This window comes from Lonchura striata, chromosome Z (genome assembly GCF_050655825.1).
Source record: "Lonchura striata isolate lonStrDom1 chromosome Z, ASM5065582v1, whole genome shotgun sequence".
In the NCBI taxonomy this organism is placed as follows: domain Eukaryota; kingdom Metazoa; phylum Chordata; class Aves; order Passeriformes; family Estrildidae; genus Lonchura; species Lonchura striata.
Genome location: NC_140740.1, coordinates 27501 through 49710, shown reverse-complemented (window position 1 = coordinate 49710; position 22210 = coordinate 27501). Strand labels below are relative to the sequence as shown.

Here is a 22210-nt window from a genome sequence, read left to right as displayed (position 1 = left end):
TATATCAAACTGCTTGAAATCAAGCAGTATTACATACAAGCTTGTGCCACCAATTTCAGAAACAGCTAAGTAAAAGGTTCTATTTGCTTGGTTGTCTTCACATTAGATTAGGTCCAGTTAGAGAGCTTTGCAAGCTGTGTGTTTCAGCAAATTCAGTTGATGTTCACCCAGAAGCTACACATAGGCAAGTTAATTGTGTAATGGATTGCTGTATTGCGTAGCCAGGAATTTCACCATCATCTAGGAAGGCATAATGCTTATGTTAATTAGTAGCATTTGCCGATTTACCTTGGACATCACTAGAGATGAAGTAGCTTAACAGTTCAGCAGAACTGAACGTAGTGAACCTCCACCTTAATCATCAGAGTGTGTGGAAATCACATTAGGCAGGAACATGATTTAACAGGAACAGTTATAATTCATTATCTATTATGCAGCTCTAGTAGTCCTAGAATTCTTATATCAAAAAAGCTGTATGGGTGAACTGAAATTATTTACATGCTGAATCAGATACATAAATTATTTATTCTGAGTGCTTGCCTCTAACACTGAAAGCAACACACTCAGACCATTTCACAGATGTTTTGTCTCAAGGGAAACAACTTACACAAGTCTGCAACTCCTCTGAATGTTTTGGAATTTGTCAAATACACTCATATTGCTGACATCACATATATTTGCATATTATATACAACATTGCAAGGAGTTTAGCAACTCTAGCCACTACCAAACTACAGGAATAGAAATTCCCCTAAGATACACAAAATTACTTCAGTATCCAAATCATCAGAAAAACAGGAACAACACATTTCCTTTACTCAAAGTAAACAGCTTCCTCTTTAGGATTATGTTCTCAAGTGAAACAGATGACAAAGGGATGACTCCCTCTGATTTGATCACCAGGTCCCATAGTGCCTATGTCACTCTCAGAGAACACTGCCGAGGTGACATATCATGAGGTATCAAAAGATTTTCCTTACCAAATGCAACCCTCAAGGTAGAAAAACACATAGTGACAGAGTGCAATTAGTCATCACAGAACAAGATCTGGAATCATCTAGGCCACAAAAGAGGAAATTAGAGCCCATTAATAAAAAAGGATTCTGTGCGACACTTGACGCATCAAATCCTCCCAGATGGCTATTCCAGCAAAGCCAATCCAGAGAAGCAGCCTGTCTTACTAAATCACGCTAATGAGACAACTGAACATTTTCATGCCCAAGACTTTGGCCGACTGTGTACTTCACAAAATATTCCAAGTTGGAAGGGACCCTCAAAGATCACCAAGTCCAACTCTTAAGTGAATGGGCCGTACAAGGATCAAAACCATCTTGGTGTTTTTACCACCATGCTCTAACCAGCTGAGCTAAACTCAGGCTCATGGTCTCTTCCTGATGTTTAGAGCACTATAATTTTCTCCAGGCAGAGCTTTGTCAATGCAGAGCAGGATTTTAAACAAGATGTTGTTCTGCTGAACTCAAGTTTACCTCAAGGACGGTTGACATCATGGAACTGGCATGCTCTGTTAGACACGGAAACCTTAAACGAACACGCTTGCCACGAGCCTTCTTGGATAGAAGCAAGAGGTATGTTGCTGACATGTGGTCATATTTCCACTGCAGGGTCAGGGAGAAAGAAAGAAAAAGTATTTTAATCTCCTCTTTGGAAACACTGCAAGTACCAGTCAAGCTCAGCCTTCTGAGTATTTCCATATCTCTACAAGTTTTTTCTACCTGATATGTAACCCTAATTACACATAAATGTAATATCAGCCTTCAAGTGATTTGCATTACGTGCCTGAAATCAAGAAAAAGACACTATATTAGTTGTTCTTTGCAAGCTAGTTTCTAGTTCATGCAGTAGCATGGAAATGCTGGAGTGAAGATGTATCTACTGAAGTGAATGCAAACCCAGTAATATGGTTTATCCAATACTTCAGCAAGAGTATAAATTTCTTGGAAGTAACTCCTGACCATTCTTTCATAACTGCTAACTTTTTGCATAATTTTCAGCAGTTCGGTGTGTGTGAGGAACACAGACACACTTTTGATGGGTTTCCAGCATAGTCAGATTGAATAATTTATAAGGGATTAGAGGTCTTCCAAGAAAGGACTATGCAAATATCACAAACTTATTTGGAAGGACTTTCCCCTCTGTAAACAGGTTATTCTGATTATTTGCTATAAATAAAGAACAAAGAAAATCAACTCCACAGATCTGTTAAAAGTAAAACACACATTTTAAAAGTCTGTTTCTGCTACAGTTACCTGGAAAACCCAAGTGTTTTCAAAAACCCAAAACTGTTGTCACTGCTAGAATGTACAAAGAAGCAGAAAATTCAGTATTAATGAAGAATTTTCAGATTCAGGTAAAAGCTGGAGTACACATCATGCTCTAAGTCTTTTCAACAACCTGCAATTTACTGCTAACATTTGCACAATTCTTCCAGAAGTATTCAGTTCAACTTTTATATTTTGTTGTCAAAAATGACTAAACATACTATTTTTAAAAATCTGTGAATAGTACCTCCAAAAGCCCCTGTATTTTGTAGACTGCCTGGATGTTGTTGATTTTTTTTTCTTATTCTACTTTTTATTGAACAATTTCAAAGCAAAGGGTTAGCCCAGAAAATGGTATCTGTTGTTCAACTATAAATTTCTACAAGTCAGTCCTGACTTTCAGAGATTCAGAAGGATTTTACCATAGTGGTAAGATTTAGGAATCAGTAAGATTTAGGAAACAGGAAGTTCACAATTAGAGGAGAAAAAGAAATAAACAAATTTGAACTTCCAAACCAGTAGCTTGTAGTTGCAAGCTACAGCCAGATTCTAGAGTTCTGCAGGACCTCTTTAAATCTGAAATGTATGTAAAATGTTGTCATTTGGAATATGTAAGTATTGGTCGGATAACACAGTAAATTTATTTACTCTATTACTGTAGTTAATTACTGTAAATTACTGACATAAACTTCTTACCTCTGTTATTAATTGCAATATAGTCTCCCTGCTCTGCTCATGAAACACAGAAAGCTCTGTTACACAGTCCTCATCAAGATGTCCCAGCTGCAACAACACAATGGATATTGAAGTGTGAGGCTTTCAATTTACCCACTTATCCATATCTGACAGTGACACTGTTGTGAAACCCAGTGGGCCGAGTCAATAGTCAATGATTATTTTAGACCTTGTATTTCAAACATTTAGCATCACAGCTAAATATTGCAGGAAACAGATTGAAAAAGACATACAACTTCAACAACTTTACAGCCTGGAATCTCAAAGCCTTATAAATTCAAATAAGCCACCCAAAAGCAGGTAAGATTTTTACTAGAATAGAAGGTACACTTTAATCTGCCTATAAATACCCAAAGCTACGAGCCATGCCCATCTCTACCTCTCACACTGATGGTGCAAGCACAGTCAAAGTATCTTTATCTAGGGTAATAGTGGCATCTGGTGGCAATAGGAATTTGGCTGCCAACATGCAGAGCTTCTCAGCACCTTTTGCTGACAGACAGATGATTTTGGTTTTTTTACTCTCCATACTGCCTTCACCTCTCACACAAGTAAAACAAGTGACAGAGAGACAGGATGACTATTCTCTCAATGAAATTTTAATTTTCCAAATAAAAATTGAAAAATTTTAAATTTTATTTAATTTCGTTGGAATTTTTGAAAAATCCAATTTTCATTGAAGACTACATACAAGATAAACCATAACCACATCTAGCATGACTTTCATATTATTTGTGTTTTACACATTAAAGAAAGTACTAATCAAGCAGCCTAGGGAAGGAGCTGGTCATTCATATGTGAAAGTACTTCACTTTTTGATGAGAATTCAGTTATTCTGCATATTCAACTGCAGAATACAAGGCAAACACATTTTAAATATCTCCTCAAGAGAAATCAAGACTGATTAATAATATTTTGACCGCTAAAAGAATCAGAAAACAACCACAACCATCTCAAAGTTCATCTTGTAGCAATTTCATACCATGCACTATGAGGATGGTAGTAAGCCACCAAATATTACATGAAATGCTTTAGTATCTATCTGAGCAGAGTACTTACTGGGTATTTACTTTGCCATTGAACAGTATCAGAAAAACCTTCCATGAGCCAAGGGTGACTTAACAGGTGTTGGATTGTAATCCGCTTCTTTGGGTCGACCTGGTGTGCCATAAAAATCAAAGTGATATTTAAATTGTGGAGAAAAAGGGAAGAAACAATTGCCTCTTCCACGCAGAATGTTAGGGTGGTTAGGGACGAAACGAGAAACCAATACTTTTTCAGAGCTTCACAAAAGGAAGCTCACACTCAAAGATCTTAGCTGTGAAGAGCAGTTATAGAACCTACAGCTACAACAGATCTCCCAGGGATATGCAGCATTGGCAATATTCATTAGGTGTAGCCCAGATATATATTTGGGCTATAAAACAACTCTTGTTTTTATATGAAGAAGAACCAAATGTATGCTGTTTGAAGACTTTGTTAAATCATGTAAACTTTGCTAATTATTTTTGAAATCAAACATTTTTCCCAAAGATTTTTTCACTGAAGGCAATAGTAATCTTTTCTTCAAAAAACTTCTTATTTAAAAACAGAATGTTTTTCAAATATTTAATTGATGTAATGCTTTGAACCAATTAAACAGTACTTTATACATCTATTGAACAGAAACAATAACCTTTACCTGCAGCATTTGATCAAGGAGCAATGTACTGCTAGGAGAGAGCCAGTTTGGAGTACTGTATTTTCCTCTCTGCAAAAAAAGAAGAGGATTTAGAACTAAAACTGAACCTCAAAAGGGAATACTAAATTACTTGGACAATAGTGACATCTGTGCTTTGTAAAAAAAACAGCAGCAGGAAGCTGTGACATTAGTTTAAAGGATGACTTGCATAAATGTCATGGCAGTACTAAAACCTAGCAGCATTAGTAAGGAAAATGCCGTGTTTGAATCACCAGCTGCAGTTTTCGTCCACTCAGCTTGTATGACACCTCCATCTCCGCCCACTTTTGCAGCTAACCTGCTCCTTTCTCCATTGCCTTGCTTCATCCTATCAACTTAGTGCTGAAGTTCTAGAAGTGCAAACATACTGCATTATGAATGACTGATATTAGCACTTTGCAATGTGAAGATTCCCTGGAATCACTTTTCAGACACTAAAGTTACAGCATCCTCAGTATTAGGATATTCTTTTTTGAATAGGTTAAATCTAATGCTAAACTTTCAATCTCACATAGCAGACAGGAGAAAGGTTACAGATCTAGCAAGTGAGATTTTTTTCAAGATAATTATTCACTGTTGTTTTCCTTTAAGGTTTTGGTTAGAAGAAAATTGAAAAAAACAACTGCCAGATGTGAGGAGTAACAGTACCTAGAAACCAAACCAAATTCACCACCAAAAATAATTTCTTTCTGAACGAAAACTGAGATAAAAATAAAAATCACTACAAAGTCATTGTCAAGTAACATAACTATCATTGTGTAATGGCAGTTTTCTTTCTACAGACAAGTGCCTTAATAACAAAACAGTTGGTATTATATGCAGCCACATTTCTAAGAACAGTATGTATTGCATTGACATCACAGATTAAAGACTCAGTTACATCTTTACAGACATTACTAGAAAGTTATTTAGGAATAGTTCTGTAGTCTGTTTTACAACACAGCTTTACTATGAAACTAAGTAACACAAGTAATCTACATTTGGGCTTTAGCATAATGCTACAGAACATGACATAACAAAGAACAATTCTCATCTATTATACTGTGGGCAATACTGGCTGGTAAATATCTGGTTGTGATATCTGCCAGGCACATAAGGTCATACCAGAAATATTTTTTTTTTACAGTAGTTATACCACAGCTTAATTTTTCAGTCAAAAAGCAACTGATTCACAAATGAAGAGAACATTCCATAGAATTAATACTGCATGTAAGGCATATGATTTTAATTGAATTCAAGCAGAAGATTTGATTTGCAGCAACAGGTTCAAGATTGGATTACAATAAATTTCAGGATTTAAAATGTGTGAAACTAATTCCACAATAGTGGGTTTCTTCATTTGAAACAATTTTCAATTCACAACCACATAAAATTAAAAAAAATTCAGAGTGGAAATAGCAAGTATGCATCTTAACACCTGCAACATGATTAGTTTTTGACTGCTCCCAAACTAAGCTTTATAACCTCATTTGTTGTTTCAGCTCACTTCAACATATTCCACTGGCAGACACTGCATTGCTCCAAACATCTCAGTTCATAGTTCCTGTCCATACTGGACAATGGTAACTACACAGAGTCATTTTTAATATTCTTAATTAAGATCTCAATTTCACATCTGAGTTCTCAGCTTAGTGAATGCCTTAAGCAGTTGGATCATTTACCAGGTTCTGCATCTTGGTGTAATGAGTACCAAAAAGGGTTTCGTCATCCTATGACAGCATGCTCACAAGTGAACATGTTCTCAATGTGCTCTGACTTTCTGGGTTCACACCAGAAGCAAAGAGGGAAAAGCAGCTCAACAACCGTTGCTTACACTTAATAGCAATTTCAATGAGAAATTAAGTGTTTGCTAGCATTATTTGGACAAGACTCCTAATCACATGGTTTAGTTTAGGTAGTCTTGCAAAGAGCAGGGAGTTGGACTTGATCCTTTTTGCTCTCTTCCAACTCAAGACATTCTATGACTATATGAGGTGCGAAGTCATGTAATTTTACTGGCATCTCATCTGAACATTAGCACCTTTACACAATCTCTTTGGATTAGGTAGTCTTTGATTATTTTTTTCCCTTTTTCTTATTTTTTAAAGCTCTCGTCCATAAATCAAACTAAGCTTCCTAGTCAAGATACTTCCTTCTGTCAAGGTACTCAAATGTACTCCAATTCCAGATTAGAAATCCACACTCTATTGAAATAATCAGGTGCTTCACAGAGGTCAAACTGCTATGCACGCTGAAAACATTTCCTGTGCAAACCAGTGTCAGTTGCCCCCTGACAAAGTAGTCCTTGAATACTCTCAAGGAGGTTTTTTTGCTGTCCTTCTAAAGACATATCAGACTCTTGGTGAGAGGAGAATGAGACAGAAGACTACAAAGCAATTACTCTGCACTGCTCTTCATCATCCCACTCAGACCAAGCTTCATCAACCCAGATTTTTATGGCAGCTCAGAAGTGGCTGGCAGAGATGCATGTGTGATGAGGAACAACAGCTGTTCAGCTACATCACGAGGAGTTTACAGGGAAACAATCAATGACTTAATTTTACTATGTACTATTTATTCAACTCCTTTTGGAAGAATATGTAATACCAGAGGCAGCATCCTGCTTTTCCTAGACATGAGAGTGGCTGGCATTCAAAAGGGTATTTTTAGTAGTTTTTTAGGGAGAAGACAAACACTCAGATACAAAAGTCCAGCCCACAAGCAAGAGAATGCTTTTCCTGAGACTCACTTTTCTACATATCATTGGACCAAGCTGGAGTACTGCACCGGATGAGGGAAAAAAGAAACAAATCCACAAAATACTGATCAAAAGAGAAGCAAAGCATAATAAAATTCAGCAGATAAGCCTTTTTTGCTCAAATGAGAAAATAAAAATTCCCATAATGCTTAGTGATTCCTGTTCCTCATGTATTCTAGTATCATCAGTACCTACCGTGATCTTCCTGTAGACAGCCATGACATTATCATCATCAAAGGGAAGAAAGCCACACAGTAGAGCATACAGCAGTACTCCCATACTCCAAATATCTGCCTAAAAAATGAAAGTGAGAGTTCACAAACCTCATCTGTTTAAAATTATGATCTATCATTGTCACCTTTTGGCAAAGCCCACACGAAACTTGTGGAAAGAGGTTCCTTAACTCTCGACAGAACTCTTATAGTCCAAGTTGTTATGAATGAGGTCCCTATATGTCCAATTTAATAAAGCACAAAATTAAAATTTAGCAACTATTTTAATTGACCAGCAATTTTATATAAAATAATACAATTGAGTAGTTATAAAACCAAATTTGGCAGTGGTTTGGATAAAGCATAAGCCAAACCAATCAATTGGGGTTCGACGGGGAGGGCTTCCCACCCTGCCTCACATACAAAAGGCAGAAGAATCCAAACACAACTTATATACTGTATGCTAATACATATTCTTCAATATGTTCTTATAAATCTCCTCCTATTTTTGATTCTTGAAATCTATGTCACTATACTGCATGGTGCATGGTCCACTTGGAGCTACTTCTTGGCTTTTCGGTGCTCTTTTCAGAAGAAGGCTCACACTCTTCCTCACTGTCCTCTGAATAACCCAGCAAGTTGTGCATGTGCACTAAGCTTTGTATTATGTAAGTAAGCATTATGTTCCAAATAAGTCTTATTATTTCACAGATATGACCACTATTTTAAATTCCTTATCTGGAACTGTCCCAGTTTTATTCATCTCGAGGCTGATCCTGTCTCGGGAGTCATCTTGACTCTGTTCATCAATGCCAATTCTGCTCTGGAAGTTTTCTTAACTTTATTCATCCTAAGGCCATTTTTTTTTCAGGATATTGCTTATCTCAAACACTCCATCTTATACCCTATTTTCTCATAAACATCTGAAAACATCTGTTTTGTGACACTAATTACATATCATTTTTCTCTATTACTTTTTAACAAATATTTTCTAAAATATCAATATAGTTACAATTATTAGCATGAATCATATTCATTTATCACACAGGGAAAGCACACAATTTTCAATTCACTGAAACTAGAGCACTATTAAAACCATTACTCTGTTCCTTAGGTCACGAAATTGCTGCATTACATTCAACCTACAAGGAACTCACTGACAAAAAGGAAATCCAACTCATCTGAAGGGATTTTGTACGCAAAAGTATTTGTGATTATGACAGCTGTCAGTACAGTAACTACCAGCTTTAAAGCCTCACTGTTACTTTTCTGTATAGACATGAAAAGGTCTACTTGCCTCATACTGCAATTCCCAGTTCAGTCATAAAGATAAAGGAAGTTTGAGAAGCACTGATGTGGAGACCCTGGGGGACATTTCCCTGCTTTAGGGAGACACAAGAAGCTTTCCTCAAAAAGCTGTCAGACTCCATTTGATGGTTTCCCTGTTCCTACGTCTTCTCCTATGGCCCTGAGCCACACCCTCCCTATTCCCTGACTGGCCCTCATCTTTGTACTGCCCAGAGGCCAGGTTCACACCCTGACCCCTCCGGACAGGGTAGAGAGATCTGGGAGATGGGTGTGCTGGGGGAATGCTGAGCACCTCATGGGGCAGCTGAATTAAACATCTGTGGATACCATGCAAAGACCTTTTCTGCTTCTTTACCCTGGACTTTACTTGTAGCAGTTCAGGCTGCAACACACTGACTTTGTGGAAAACTAAAAGAAAGCAAGAAATAGAGGTCAGAGACAGTGGTGCAAAGGAGGTAAATGAAAAAAGACTGACTCCATACAACAGCACAGATAGGAAGTTTGAGGAGACTGAAATTGCAGCATTTTGAATTGACATGTAGCAGACCCCAATATTCTAGACATCGAATCAAAGCAGAATAAATGTCACAGTTTTTGTTCTCTTTAATTTTACTACACTGCCCAGTACAAAGAATAAGTTTTCCTAGATTTCAAAGGCAAAGTATACAAGATACTGAGACCACATAGAAATTTGCTACAAGAATTGGAAAACTAACAGAACAAATTTCTGCCTGGAATAATGTGGTAGTTAGGACAGTGAAGAATTAGTCAGAGATGAAAAAGTCAGATGCAGAACCTGTGGTCAGGAGCTATTCCAGGTTGTGACTGCTCTCAATCACAGTGAGCACCACTGAGGCAACATGACATTGAAGACAATATGGGAGTAGATCTGAATCTCACCAGCTTTAAATACATGGTGCACACAGAAAAAAAACACCCTAGCCCATAATTGTATCACCTACCTCTGAGCCAATGTATGCTTTGCCCTGAATCAGCTCTGGTGCCGCATAAGCTGGGCTTCCACAGCAGGTGTTCAGATGGTAATCAAGGCCACCCTAGAATAAGACAAAACTGATGACAAAGAAGCACTGGCTCTAGGAGTAATGGTGTCTTCTAGCAACAACATATCAGAGGCCTCAGAAGCTTCATTTTCCAATGCTATATACAATCATCTGACATTTTGCTTTGACATAATAATTGGCTTCACCAGGCAAAAACTGTACAGGACCAGGAGAGTCTTATAAATGTTTAGATCCCAAGCTGCTCCTTCACATATTATCCCAGCAGCCTTTTTCGCAGCTCCTCCTGTGATAGGAATACTTCCTTTTGTGACCAGAAAGAAAACAGATGGAACTTGGGAATCATTAATCCAAGAGCTACTGGGCATGAAGCTGGTTGGATATTTTGATAAATATTTAAGGCAATAACTTCATGAAAAGCCACTAAAATGCTTCCTTATTAAAAATGTGTTATTCCTTAGCCTGGGTTTTGTTTTAAGTAGATCAGTGTGAGATGACATTGAACCACCAAGATGATGGTCTAATACTCCCAATTTCCTGCAAGGTGCTTTAACTTGACTCAGCTAAAACAATCTGTGGACATTGGATCAATAAGATCTTCTTTCCATTAAATTCCTTCTTCCCAGCACCCATCTGTGAAAATGACAAACAGAGCAGCATTGTAGAAACAAACTTTAAACTTGTTAAAGAACTCGGTACCACCATGTGGATCCAGAGGCTTTGTAAAGGTAAGGGGAATCTATTTGATTTGATCCACAATCTACACATAGACAAATCCTATGAAAACTACACAAGCCATTGAAAATTACTGGGGGCAAATGGACACCAAGATAAGCTTTACAGTGCTTTGTGGGAGTAGATACTCTACACACAAGTAGATACACACATGGCAATCTGTGTCTCATACTGGGATGAAAGATGAAGTGTAAGAGGAGAAAAACGGATATTCCGTGCAGTAAGTGTAAAACTGGCTCACACTGTTAAGGCCATACCAAGCAATTAACAGTGGGACAACTGCACCAACAGCTCAAATTCAGGGCAAGGCTCTGCACTGCACCCTGAAGTCACGCCTGCCATTTTTAGGTGTGCACTGTATTTGCTTAAACTCTGCTATGAGAGCCACTGACACCCTTACCTTTGGCTTTGCACAAAGTCCAAAGTCTATCAGCTTCAGATTATGCTCCCCATCAATCAGCAAATTTTCCTAGTAAAAGAGAAAGTGGTAATGAATTCTTACATAATGCCAAGTATCCAAGAAACCACATTTTCTTTCACCCTATTTCTTCTTCCCATTACCAGCCATAATTTACCTGAAGCTCTTCTCTGGATATTTTGGTCTGTTGGTAATGAATATATCCTATATTCCAGATAGGGAATACAAGCTCCTACCTCCTCAGAAAGGCCTAGGGGGTTGCTACACAGAAAGCAAAAACTGTGAAGCAGCAGCCTGCCCTGGCAGAAAATGCAGCCAGTGATATCCCAGATAGTATGAAAAGAAGCAGAGCTGGCAAAGTGGGAGAAGCCATTTTCCCTCTGTTCACCACAGTGAGAACAGTACATTCAGTTTATGCCCACCCTCTAGCAGATGAAAGACACCAAACTGAGGTAAACTCTGTGGATGGAAACCAGCCTGTCCAAGGTGCTGGAGCACTTTTTCCATGAGAAAGCTGAGGGAAAGATGATTTTTCAGCCTGTAGGTAGGTGAAAAAACTTCAGTGGAGACCTCATGGCAATCTTTTCATTCCTATAAAGGGGGTGCAGAGACAGCATCAGCCCCACCAAAGAAGCACACGGTGTGATAATGACAGTTAATGAGCCTCAGGAGACTTTCAGACTGGTACTAAGAAAATGCCTTTCTCATAAAAAACAAAGTGAAGATCTTAACAGGTTTCCCAGCAACATTATGGTGTCTCATCTTAGGGAGAGGTCCAAGATGTGAATGGATGAAGAAGTTTGATCTGACATTGTTTTAAACAGGAGATAAAAGCAGAAGCCACTAGAAGTCAATTCCCAACCAAGTTCTCTCACAATCCTATGAATCCATCAGGTCTCCAGCTACAATCCAAATCTTTCCAAGAGGGACACAGAAGGCTTTGCCTGGAGAGAAGCTCTTCGGAGACAAGGATTTCATAATCTGTCTAGTAAAATGCATGTACGCAAAGAATTTGCTTTTCTCAGTTATCAGTGTCTCTAAACATGCAAACTTCTAACTCCTTCTAGGAGAAATAGTCTCAAGTCTTCCATTCCCTAAGCCCATGCTTAATTCCTGTGGTGATAGCAAAGCCACAGGATCAGTGTTTTGGCACATCCCTGTTCTGTCCTTAATTGTTTACAGTGCAGGAGTCACATTTTCCCTTAAATGTCAGAACAGAACAGTTTGCACAATAGAGAGGAACCCTAAAGCTCTCCCTGGGTACATGCTGGAATAAAGGGGATAGCAAAAATGCCTAACCAGCAGTCAAAATCAAATCTGTGTCTGCTCCACTCTCAACTGAAGTGCAATATTCTGCTTTTCTTCCAGAGGAGGTTCCTTCCTCAGATACAGCTACATCCAGCTCAGTTGAGGAACAAAGCAATAAGTAAAAATAATGCTTTTTCAGCAAATATTAACTAAAAGCTCTAAGCACAGGAGAACAGAGAAGACAATTCACACCAGCTCGATTCAGAGAAATGAAAGTGGGTGTTCACTATTATTTATGCAAATTCAACTACTGTTTTGACTTACTGGTTTGAGATCCCTGTGGGCATATCCCTGACTGTGCACATATGCAATTGCTGAAACAATCTGCCGAAAAAATATGCGAGCTTCCTCCTCGGAAAGGTGATCCTTGGAAATTATGTAATCAAACAGTTCTCCTCCAGGACAGTACTGCATGAAAGCAGGAAAAAAAGAATACTTACAGTCATGAAATGTAAACATGAACAAGGGCACTGGACAGCAAGAAGGCACTCTTCTCTTTCCTTCCCTCTGCTTAATCCCAGCAGCACCCATGGGCATGCCCCAGGCATGCATGCAACAGATCCAACAAGAGCAAGAGCCCAACTCTTGCCTGATGCTTGCCACAGACATCTCACACTACCAGCACAGATGACAGAAACTGCCCAAGACATGACAGCTCAATGGCATTTCTCAGATCCCACATATCCTGCTGGTGCTGTTTTTTGGAGTGCAAGGTGGGAATAAAAGTCAGTTTGTTTATTGCAAACAGTGAAAAGTGGCTTTACAGTGAGACAGAATACATTATCAGCTTCATTTTTAAACTACAGCACCTTGGACACACTCATCATTGAGATTATTTTCTAAGAATTGTTCCATTTGGACTCTGATACCATCTACTGCTATGGCTAAACCCAGAGATTTTTGCTATAGCAGAAACACCATTCCTTACCTCTAAAACCATGAATATTTTCTTGGGTGTCTCAATCACATGATACAACCGGCAAATGTGCTGGTGACTCAAGTTCTTCATGGCATCGATTTCTAATTTAACACGAGGCAAGTCATCCTAAAAGATCACAACAGCAAGGTATGAAGTAGTTTGACAGCCTGTACCTAAAGTAAACCCGCACATCAGAACTGCTCAAACTCAAGCCAGCACCAGCTCTGTTGCTGCTCACCTGCCCTCCTCACACACTGGTCAGTAAAACCCAAAGGGGCAGATTTGTGCTACTATTCTCATCAGCACTCCATTTGACTTACAGTAGTTTATTTAGTTGCTTAATATTTAAAGCTGTAACTGTCTCAGTTTTACAGCCAGGGAACATTGGCCTCTTCATAGAAGGGCACAGGATTTGTGGTGCCTTTAAAATTCTTTCAATTTTACAGACTCTATCACTAGCCACAGTGACAGGTTGCACCTGCACTCCTGAGAACTCCACAGGAACAGCACATGACTAGCTCTGAAGTATCTTTTGGATTACCTGTAAAGCAAGCTTGTCCATGATTTTTATTGCAACTTTTTCACCAGTGAGACGATGTCGCGCAAGTTTTACCTTTGCAAACCCACCTAGAATTTGAAACAGAAATGTATAAAGTTCTGCATGGTGACAAGCTTTCTCACCTTGATCTCAGTTGCCCTGAAGTAAATACCATATGCACAGCATGTAGCATCATTTCCAGAGGAAGAAGCAATTGCTGCCACCACCTTCCAGTTAGTTCTACAGTTGCGCCCCACAAAATACACAGAGAAAACATGACCCACGGATTCTGAAGTAACAGTTAATCTTTCAGAAAAACATCGAGGTGAGTCCACATATCACACACACTTGTTTGCATTCACAGACTGAGCCCACCTGTGCCGACTGTTCCGTGTAATTCATAGTACTTGAGAATTTCCTCATAGTCATCTCCGGCCATTCTGCGACCCGCAGGACGCAGGCAGCTCTTCTCAGCACCTACACGGGGAGACCGCAAATTGTGCTTAGGCTTTCGTGCACAGGAAGCGACTCAGCAGCAGCCCCCGAGGAAGGCGGCTGCTGTTTCCACGGATCTGTCACGGCTCCCAGGCGACAAGCGCAGGAGCGCCGCGACCCCGAGTCGCAGCGGCAAGAAGACCTCGAGTCCCACCCCGTTTCTCCGGGCGCTGCCGGCAGGAGCCGTCCCGAGGCAGCGACCCCACAGCGGAGCAGCCTAGATAGTCCGTTACCGTTCAAATGTCCCGCTTCCGGCCGTCGGGATCGAAAAGCCAATCTCCGCGCGCCGCCAAACCGGAACGGGCGTGGAAGGCACGGGTATGCCGGGAGGGAGGCAGACGGGGAGGGCGCTGCCAGAGTGGGAAGGTCTCTGCTGCCGGCTGGCTGCTAACGGGGGCGGGTTCTGCCGAGACCAGTCCCTACGGAGACAGAAAACAGCGCCTGCCTCTTCCAGAAAGAGCGTATTCAGGAGCAGCGATCAGGACTAGAGCGGGGTCCGCGCCGCAGGGGATGGCGACACGCACAAGATGCCGGCAGAGGCCGTTGCCCCGAGGAGATGGTGCCTCCCGCCGCTCCCCGCGGGCTCTCCCGCCAAAGCCCCGGCCGGCCGTGGCTGCCATTCCCAGCACCGCTCCGGGGCGTCCTGGGGTGGCCTGTCCGATGCACGGTGTCTCTTCGGTCGGAGCAGCGCCGGGCAGGCGAGAGTCTCCAGTATGAGGTATATGTTTAGATGACTCTTAATAGACAATAGGTTCATTAATGCAGTATTGCAGCTTTGCTCTCTGCGCGTGAAGAAACACAAGACAGTTTGTACCCCTGTTTGCCTGCTATTTAAAGAGGCAGGAAACGTCAGGGATTGGAGGAAAGCATGAGAGGAGAAAGGGCAGGAAATGTGACGGGAAGAGAGTGGGAAACATGACTGGAATAAGGCCAGGAAACGTGAGGGGGAAAGTGTGAGAAGCATGAGGGGAAAAGAGTGGGAAACATGAGGGGGAAAATGACAGGACATCTGAGGAGAAGAAAGCGCAAGAAAACAGTATGGGGAAAATGCAAGAAGTGTGTGTGGGGTAAGTATGGCAAATGTGAGGGAAAATGGGCAGGAAACATGGGGGGAAATTGGGTTGCAAAATCATAAACTCTTATCAAAATGTCCACAGCAAAACTAGCTTGTGTGGCTCCCTCAGGATGGAGGAGGCTTTCTTGGCCAGAGGAAGAGCCCTGTGACAGCTTCATGATGCCCAGTTTGTACAAAGATATAGAAGCCAGTTTTTAACTTTGTTTGTGTAGCAAGTGACAATAACAGACCACCACTTTGTCTTCAAGCAGGATTGTCTTTATTAACCACACTTGAGTATTTATATGTTACTTTTGTGTACAAGTTTTAGGATCAATTACACAGCCAACCAGTAGGAGAGAGAAAGTAACCACACAAAATAAGAGTAGAGCTGATGTTTCTAGCTCTTAAAATTCATCCCACATGCATTCACAGCCCAGTTTTCAGGAGTGTACATCAAAGCACAGGTATTTATGGATGTATTTGATCCTTTGGTATGTACTGTCCTGTTGCAGTCATGCTGGCATGGTAGCGTGGAGGAAGGTTTTAGAAAGGCCTTGGGAATGGTAAACTGAGGAAAAGGATACATTCATGTATGCCTCATTGTATTAGAAAGGCCTTGGGAATGGTAAACTGAGGTAAAAGATACATTTATGTATGCTCCACTGTTTCGGGAAAGTCCCGCTTCAGCATTCCTCTGTAGACCCCCTTCTCCCCACCCCTGAGCAGTTCCTATTGGACCCGGCCCCTGGGGTGGTTCTGATGTGCCTTAGCTGAACACTGTCTCTATTGTTTAAGACCTTATCTCTTAATTTTGCTGTATAAAACTGTATCTGGGCAATAGCCCAGGGCCTTTGGTCACTGCAATGCTTCAGGCAATACAATCTATCTGGACAAGCATACCATTGGTCTCTCTTGGTCTCTTTATCTCGAACCCTAGCGGCGACTGAGGCAGCGCCACAGCTCGGACCGTGCTAACCCAGACGCTGCCTGGTAAGCCCAGGCAGCGGGACCGCGGAAAACCCCGGCCCCGGAGGGGACAGCTAGCCGGAGGGTCCCGGGGGGCCGGGGAGGGACGGGGGACAGCGGCGAGGAACCCCCAAGAGCAAAGCGGCGGTCGAAAGAGAAGCAACACTGTCCCATGGATGAAGAGCTGTTAATCAAGGTCAGGACAGCCCAAGCAGGCTGCTGCTTCTACAGTCTGTCAAATTATTTAAAAGGTGGGAAATGTGAGAGAAAAAGGACAGGAGACATAAGGTAAAAAGGTGTAAGAGGCCGTCTGAAGACCATCACTCATTTGCCTGCCGATTGCCATGAGCAAGAACTCCCTTCCCCCTCTGCAGTTCCGGCTTGGAGAAGGCAACAGTGCAGGTGCAGCCGCTGAACCGTTTACATTGCTGTTCCCAACAAGTCCCGGCAAGGACTTGGCAAGGACTTGGCGAAGACCCAGCGTGGACCCAGCACGGAGCGGCCTACTGCAATTCCTGCTTCACTCTCCACCCTTAAGCTGAATGAACTGTTGGGATGACTCTGGTGGTCTCTCACTGAAGACCCCTCATCTGCCTCACTACCACCGTGACAGACAGAGATCAAGAACCCTCTCCCCAAGGACTGAGACTGAGACCCTTACCACAAACAGTGGGGGGGGTGGAGAGAATGACCTGACCTGTTCTTCTCCAGTAACTTCAATGGACTTATTCTTCATTGTGTTTGTTCAGCCTGGATGATTTTCTGTAGATACACCTGTTCCCCCCATATAAATTTCAATAGACTCTCCTTGTTCTGCCTGTTCCCCCCTTTTCCCTCTGTGGACTATAACTGGACCCCTGGATTAGGTAGCACGTTGGAGACTCTCCCCAACACAACAAGACGGATCCCCATCATCCGGACCAGTGAGGACTCTGCCTGTGTTGGTAGCTATTCCCATCCCCCCTTCTCTCTCTCTCTCTATATATCCTTTTTATTTCTTTTCTGATCCCACTATCACATTTATTGTTTTGGCCCCTAATAAAGGTGCATTTGTTGTGATTAACCTGCTGTTTGTCTTTTGCACTTTGGGATCGGCTAACGAACCATCACGACACCCCGCTATAAGCAGATTGTGACAAAAGGTAAGGGAATGTGAAGGAAGAAAAGGGCAGGAAACAGCCCTGCCTGGGTGAACCACGTGCCAGCTGCCATGGTAGGCCCTCACTGCCATTCCATGCCATGTCCTGGGTTATGCACTCCTGTTCACCTCATTCCAGGTCACTCAGACTTCCTAGAGCTGTTTAAATCTTCCTTGGATGATCCATGCACCGGCTTCTCATCTGGTACCTGCTGAATGATGCCAAGTCCTGATGAGGCTTGAAGCTGATGCTCAGGTGTTCCTGAGCTCAGAAACACCCCTATTCAGCTCAAAGACCAAGACACATGTGTCCACCCAGGTGTCCTGCTCTTCTGTTTCTTCATGCCTCAGAACAGGGCTTGTAGCCATGATTGTGACATTACAGAAAAACCTCTGGGGTGAGACCTCCCAATGGCTAGGGGCCGTGTTCCTCACCCAGGGGGCCCTTCTGCCCCCAATTCCGTGTCCCTGTGGGGATCCACCAGACATCCTTGTCCCTGCATCCTGACAAGCAGTCCACCAGTCCCCTTAGTTCTATATTTCTGTGGAGATCCACCAGCTCCCTTTGTCCTTGTGCCCTCATAGGGACCCACCAGGACACCCAGTCCCCATCTTCCAAACATCCCCCTTGTCTCGTCTCCAGTGTCTCTTGTGGAGTTGGAAGGAGTATTGGGACCCACAGGGACATCAGCCCCTCAGCTCTTTTTGCAGTACTTTTCTTCTCCTTTGCACACGCGACCTTTGCATTTCTTTTACTAAACTGCCACCATCTTGGATCTATGAGGTGTTTTCCATCTTTAGCACAGTACAGGCTCTGGCTGGGAAACTCCTGAGGGGCTACCCATAGTGGTCCTGTGGCTCCATAACCCTTGTGACCTTGTCCAGGAAATGCCCAACCTGTGCCAGGTGCAGTGGCAGCCCTGACTTGCCAGTTTTCCTCAGGCATCCCCAGGCTGGATCGGATGGAGAGGCTGTCAAAGGTCATGGCAACCATTCAGGAACCAGCTCCTGCCATAGTGTCAACTTCTCACCTTGGAGCCCCGCAACAAACAGGCCTTCCCCACTTCACTGTATCTGCTGCCTGAGACTTGGAATCTCTGCAGGATGATACCAAGAGAATATGTGAATGCTCATATGAACCCTTTTATTCCCATTTCTTAGAGTAAAATGATTGAGATGTCATGTTATGTACAAGAAAGAAGCAGTGCAACACAGCAAAGAAAAAACAATTTCCAAATCTCAGTCTGGGAAAGCAAAACATGAGAAAGAGTGCATGTCATGTCCCTGAAATGTCAGGAAGAGTAACACTCTTAACACTGAAATTTCAGTATTAGGAGGTAGACATTATTTTGGTTCTGGGGGACACTGTTCCTCCTAATGTATACAGCACATGCAAAGTTCCAGAATTTTCACTTGTATACAAAGTATACATGATATCTAAATTCCCAGAATTCTCTTCACTTCTCAGAAGCCATTTACATATGCAGAGGTGTACACCTTAAAGTGGAGCATGCAATGCAATTTGGGAAATGGTCTGGTTTGGGGAATTGTCTCCACCTTTCTCCGTTCATCATCACATGTGACCTGAGAACAGGACTCAAGCATTGTCTCCTGCCCTGCTGGCTTGTTTGAGCACCTTCTTGCCTTGGTTAGGCAACTTTTTTATGGTTTTTGAAACTTTAAACAATGCAACTCAGTTTTTCTTGATCCAGTTGAGATACTGTAAGCAATATGACTTAGGACTATTTATGTCAGCCCCACCTGGGAAGGGTGTCCCCACCTGCAGTCACTGGGACCCGTGTGAGACCTCTCATGCAGGGGCTGGTGCTATGCTCATGGTAGTGGCCTGTATATTGTCCCAAGGAGGCAGTCCCTCCAAGGGCTCCCCACAACTGCTCCTGTCCTAGCCTCAGCCACCTGTTGCTGTCCCTAGAAAAACCCTGGGGCCACCTAGAGCCATCCTGCTCAAGACCCTGTGTCTGTCTGCCCTGGAGCAGTGTGATTGTATGTTTAGATGATTAATAGACAATTGTGGGAACTCAAAATGTCTCTCAGACATTTTTAGAGGTTCCAGGCCTTGGTCAGAAGCATTTTAGACCTTGGCAGACAGCTGGAAACAGCTTTGATTTTGAGTTTGAGCCATGGAATGAATTGCCAACTTTGGAGGTGGAACAAGCAGTCACAAAAGGTTAGACAGTATAGTAAAAGTAATTACAAAGTAGAGGGGAAATTTTTTTTTTAGTATTGTACAGGGGGGTTTTCACTTTGTACATGGGGGTCAGAAGTTCTAAGATGGAGGAAAGTGGGCTGATCCTGTTCTTCCTCCTTCTTTTTCCTTACCTCCATGTTCTTGGTGATGTTGGCACTCACAGATTGGTTTAGAGTAGAAAAACACTTGGCAACATAGGTAGTAGGTATTGGGGAATAATTGTAAACATGTTATACGTAATGTATCATATAAAAGATAGCAGCAGCCCTGGGCGGGGGGAGAGACGAAGAAGACAGCAGATAGAGAGGATGTCAGTGTGTGTAGGCTGCTGATCAAATAGCCGCAGTCCAAGAACATAATCTGTTAGATAACTAGCAATAAACTACCTTGAAACCGAACAGCTAAAGCCTGCGGAGTTTTTCTTTGGAAGCACGGGTTGGAGGAGGAATTTCACCACCACATAAGACCCAGAGCAAGGCCGGGGTTATCACAGACAATAGCTTTAGTAATGCAGTATTGCAGCTTTGTTCTGTATACACAGAGAAACACAAGGCAATTTGTAACCTCATCTGCCAGTTATTTAAAAAGCAGGAAATGTGGGGGACAGAGCAGGATGCAGGAGTGAAAAAAGGGAGGAAAGCATGAGGGGAGAAAAGGGCAGGAAAGATGAGGAGGAAAGAGTAAGAAATGTGAGAGGAGAAGAAGACCAGGAAATGGGAGAGGAAAAGGGCATGAAACATGATGAAAAAAGTGTGAGAAACTTGAGAGGAAAATTTTGAGAAGTGTGAGGGGACAAATGTGGGAAACATGAGGGGAGAGGTGTGGGAAGTGTGAGAGCAAGAGGGCAGGAAACAAGGGGAAAAGATGGTAGGAAGTGGGAGAAGGGTGAAGGGAAAGGTGAACAATGAGTGGGGAAAAAGGCAGGAAACCATAGGAGAAAGAAGGGTGTGAAATGTGACATGGAAAGTGTCACCAGAAAGAAAGATGACGGGAAATGTGTGAGAAATGTCAGGGGAAAGGGTAGGAAATGTGAAGGGAGAAAAAGGGCTGCCAATGTGAGAGGCAAAGTGAGACAAATGGGAATGAAAAGTGTTGGAAATGTGAAAGAATGGAAAACCGAGGAAAGAAAAGGACAAGGAGATGTGAAGGGAGAAGTGCAAGAAATGTGAGAGAAAATGTGAAAAAGAAAGTAAGGGGAAAGTATGAGAAACAGTAAGGGAAAGGTGTGAGGAAAAAAGGGGAGAAGCGCAAGAAATATGAAGGGGAAGCATGATAATGTCCTGTGAAGGCTCTGTCTTAGACACAATGCTCAGATCCTTTGCAGTCTTGTGGTGTGCCAGCAGAGACCTGCTGCTGAGGTTGCATTTAACAATGTTGCTCTGTCCACTGCCATGTCCCTGCATCTCTGCCCAGGGAAGCTGATGAAGCCATGCTGTGTGCCAAATTCCACCATTCTGCCGGCTGCTGGCCATGTCTCTGGCTCCACATGTAGTTCTTATGAGCAACACAGGGATCTGGTTCTTGTCCTTTGCACCTGCAACACAGGCTTAGTTGTGGTGTGGTGCAGCCCTGAAGCTCTGTGGATCAACATCTGTGGCTGTACCTTACTCACTCTGGATGTCCTGAGCAATGGGGACAAGCAGTAGGTGGCTGTTGCTGGCTGTGGTGATGACTGTTCTCTTGCCCCTGGCAGAAGCAGTCAGCTTCTGGCTGCTTCTGTCAGAAGAGGCAGCTTGCAGGTCCATTGGCCCCTTGTGTGTGCAGGAGTGCTGCCACCCATACTGCTGGCAGATGGGCTGTCTCTTACTGGTATTGATGGGGCAGTATCAGGCTGTTCATCTGAGAATTATTAAGGGAGAAATGTTGGAAATATGAGGGAAAAAAGGGGCAGGAAATAATGAAGTGACACCCTCCTTCAGTTGCTGTCAGCTTGACCTGGAACAAATCAACTCTTGTCACCTAGTCCTAGACACCCCTGCATCCATCACCCAGCCCGATGTCGCCAGTGCCCATTAGCAGCCCTGGACCTGACCAGTTCCCATCCCCCAGCCCTGGGTCCCTGTGGGGATTGAGAGACACGGGATCATGCTATGCATGCAAAGCCAGTTTCTTACACTAGTCACCAGTATTTATGGTTCTCTAAGTTCTGTACAAAATTTTCCACACAGACCCTTGTTCACTTAGTAAAACAGTCTTTTTGGTTATCAAGTCCGTGTTACAGTCTTTTGCATTAACAATGTCCTTGTTACATCTTCTCTCATCAGAGTGGTCAGAATGACCAGACATGATGTCTTCACTTTTGTTCTTGCCTTGAGTTTATCTTTCCCATGGTTTCCACTGTACCAGGGCCAAGAGGTCAGTGGCATTACCTGGTTCATCTTCAGTTGCTGTCTGATCTCCCACATCTCCTTTCTGTT

At 42.5% G+C, this 22210-nt stretch overlaps 1 protein-coding gene across 6 annotated transcripts in view; it reads right to left on the bottom strand.

Annotated features, from left to right (window-relative positions):
* The window catches only part of MELK (maternal embryonic leucine zipper kinase), a 34100-nt gene extending 19417 nt beyond the window's left edge, over positions 1-14683 (bottom strand). For 3 of the 6 annotated variants that reach the window (XM_085567719.1, XM_085567717.1, XM_085567720.1), the window contains exons 1-12: positions 14657-14683; positions 14304-14405; positions 13932-14017; positions 13400-13516; positions 12736-12879; positions 11146-11214; positions 9954-10046; positions 7667-7765; positions 4696-4764; positions 4074-4172; positions 2976-3062; positions 1488-1616 (exon numbers count right to left, since the gene is read on the bottom strand). In XM_085567719.1, the coding sequence (XP_085423845.1) occupies positions 1488-1616; positions 2976-3062; positions 4074-4172; positions 4696-4764; positions 7667-7765; positions 9954-10046; positions 11146-11214; positions 12736-12879; positions 13400-13516; positions 13932-14017; positions 14304-14367 (1056 nt within the window). In that variant the 5' untranslated portion in view covers positions 14368-14405; positions 14657-14683. Of the gene's footprint in view, positions 1-1372; positions 1378-1457; positions 1617-2975; positions 3063-4073; positions 4173-4695; positions 4765-7666; positions 7766-9953; positions 10047-11145; positions 11215-12735; positions 12880-13399; positions 13517-13931; positions 14018-14303; positions 14519-14577 lie in introns of those variants that run through there. The other 3 variants (XM_085567718.1, XM_085567721.1, XM_085567722.1) reach the window with 2 other exon arrangements.
* Positions 14684-22210: the final 7527 nt, after the last annotated feature.